This window comes from Porites lutea, chromosome 3 (genome assembly GCF_958299795.1).
Source record: "Porites lutea chromosome 3, jaPorLute2.1, whole genome shotgun sequence".
NCBI classification, from domain to species: domain Eukaryota; kingdom Metazoa; phylum Cnidaria; class Anthozoa; order Scleractinia; family Poritidae; genus Porites; species Porites lutea.
This window is the reverse complement of record NC_133203.1, coordinates 8067191-8069690: the sequence shown is the minus strand read 5'-3', so window position 1 is coordinate 8069690 and position 2500 is coordinate 8067191. Positions and strand designations below refer to the sequence as shown.

Sequence of the window (2500 nt, the reverse complement as noted above, 5' to 3'; positions counted from 1 at the left end):
CTGTCCTATTAAGGCTGAAATCAGTTGATAGCCAATCAGATTTAAGAATTTTATTATAGTTATGATTAGTAATTACATATCTTATCATTTTAGCCTACGTTACACCAACGAGATTTAACCTTAAAATATTTCCTTGGGTTAAATTACGTCTGCGTCACAGGGTTAGTTTGATGTCTACCCCAAATCACGAGATATATCAGGAGATATTTCAGTAGTATCAAAATCATGCTTGGAAAGTGTTTGGCAACGATCCTTTTTCTTTTCTTTCTCTGTCTTACCTTGGTACTTTATAACAGTGATATCTGGCACTATTCAGATGATTATTCAATTCCAAAACTGATATTGTCGTCGTGCGGTTACTCGTGTAAATTGAGCCAGAAGCTAGGACCTCGTCTGGAGTCCTTTATTCAAGCATCAATTAGCGACGAAGGCAGAGAGCTTCGTTTTCCCGGACTGGCAGTAACTTCGACACTCAAAAATGCGTGTCAACCCCTCATTGATGTGAGCAAAGCGAAAATACCAGCAAACAAGATCGCTTTCGTCATCCTTCTACTTGAAGATCAAACTGCATGTCCCATTCAAGACTTGGCGCTAGAGGCTCAGAGAGCAGGGTATTCTGTTCTAATATATTTCGCACACTCTGTCAAAACTCACAAAATCAGTACAACCCCAATAGAAGTGCCAAGTAAAGAGATTTTACTGATCCCGGTTTTTAAAGGTTCATTTTATCGAGTTTTTAAAAACGCGTACGGTTACTATTGCAAAATTGGTGGAACCAATGTGGAACTCAGCGTACAAGTTGATGCAGATGATGTTAGACCGCCTTCAAAAGAACTTGACGCAGTGCAATCTTACTTAGAACACCTTTACTATTGGTTTCTTGTGGGGCCAATCATCACACTCGAGTGGATGAGACGGACAAAGAAATTCTGTTGGCATTCCGGACGACATAAAAGAAGTGAAAATCCATTAGAGCCTGAAGCGGAGGACCAAGTCGAGACCGATGCTGAAAGAGAAATTCGAACAATGGAGGAAGGCGAGCACAGAACTGGGGAGCCAGTACAGTTATTAGCATGCCGAGAAAGACCTGGTGAAGAACAACTCCTACTAAGTGCCGTAAGTAATGACTCTCGTGATAACAGATGTCGTCCTCAAGGAAGTGGTTCTGTTGAACACCACAGTGTTTGTGACAAAGCAGCGATAGGCTTTGGTTATCTGATTCTTATTTTAGCAGCTCTCCCGGTAGGTTTGTCTTTTGGAGGGCTATCGTTTTTTAGATTTGATGATGGAGACAACAGACACTTTTGTCGTTCTGTCTGGCGTTGCCTAGAAATTCCTTTTTGGTGGTCACCTTTTCAGATATTTTGCTTTTTCTTGTACAGTCACCTTGTCTGTAGAAATGAACGGAGATGGACATGGACTATTCCCACAAAATTTTCAAAATTAATCCGAAATGACTGGTTCGCGTCGAACATTTATTTGCTAGTGTTAGGTGTTGTGGAGCCATTTTGCTCATTATCAACTCCCATGAGCCAGCGTACCAGATTTTTAGTTCTCTTTGTACTTTACAATTCCGTAAACACAGTATGTAATTTTCTTTTTTTAATCATTCTAAACAAGCACAAAGTCGTCACGCGCTACGTTTTCTACGTCAGTGTGTGTATGATTTGCGCTTACATCGAGAGCGACTTTGTTGCTTTGCTTTATTTTGCACGCAATTCTGAAGGATCCTTACAAAACGTCAAACTCACAGCTATCCGAACAGCGGCAATTACTCTCACATTGCTTGTAAGTTTTAGGACCTCTATGCATATTATTCGGAAACTCATCAAGCCAAGGCGATCACTGTTTGACGGGCTTGGTGAACAGTGAGTGTTACAGTGACACCGTAACGCGGGGGGGAGGGGTACTTCCTTATAAGAGGCCAATGGGGATGTGCCGCTGGATGGGGTCGCATTTTCAGAACTGGATTGACTAAGATGAGGTCGCATTTTCAATACAGTTACTAGAATGGGGTCGCACTTTTTCTGATTTTTGAGATAAGACAGTTCTAAATATTTACGGTGAGCAAACGTAACAGAATGTTCGTCTGTAGGTGAAAAGTAAAGTGTTCTTCATTCAATATAAGGTAGGTACATAAACAGAAAAAAACACGAAATACTTCTTAACGTTGGAAAAAAGGCATTTTAATACTAAAACCATAAGGCAACTTCAGCTTGAGAATAGTAGCGTCATCAAAACAGATGAGGAAATCTTAACAGAAGCAAAATCTTTCTATCAAAACTTATATGCATCACGCGTGCCTGATATCTCTGCTCATGACGCTTTTTTCTTCTCCGAAGAATCTACGGTAAAACTCGACCAACACGCGCAGGAAGAATGCGAAGGGCCCTTAACAAAAGAGGAATGCCTAAATAGTCTAAAAATGATGGCATCGGACAAAACTCCTGGGACTGATGGCCTTCCAGCCGAATTTTATAAGGTTTTCTGGGAAGACATT

The 2500-nt window shown here is 40.8% G+C and overlaps 1 protein-coding gene across 1 annotated transcript in view; it reads left to right on the top strand.

Moving 5' to 3' along the window:
• The first annotated feature begins 185 nt into the window (after nucleotides 1-185).
• The window catches only part of LOC140930353 (uncharacterized), a 6363-nt gene continuing 4048 nt past the window's right edge, over nucleotides 186-2500 (top strand). The window contains exon 1 of the mRNA XM_073380036.1: nucleotides 186-2132. Coding sequence (XP_073236137.1) covers nucleotides 226-1872 — 1647 coding nt within the window. The 5' untranslated portion in view covers nucleotides 186-225 and the 3' untranslated portion in view covers nucleotides 1873-2132. The remainder of the gene's footprint in view (nucleotides 2133-2500) is intronic.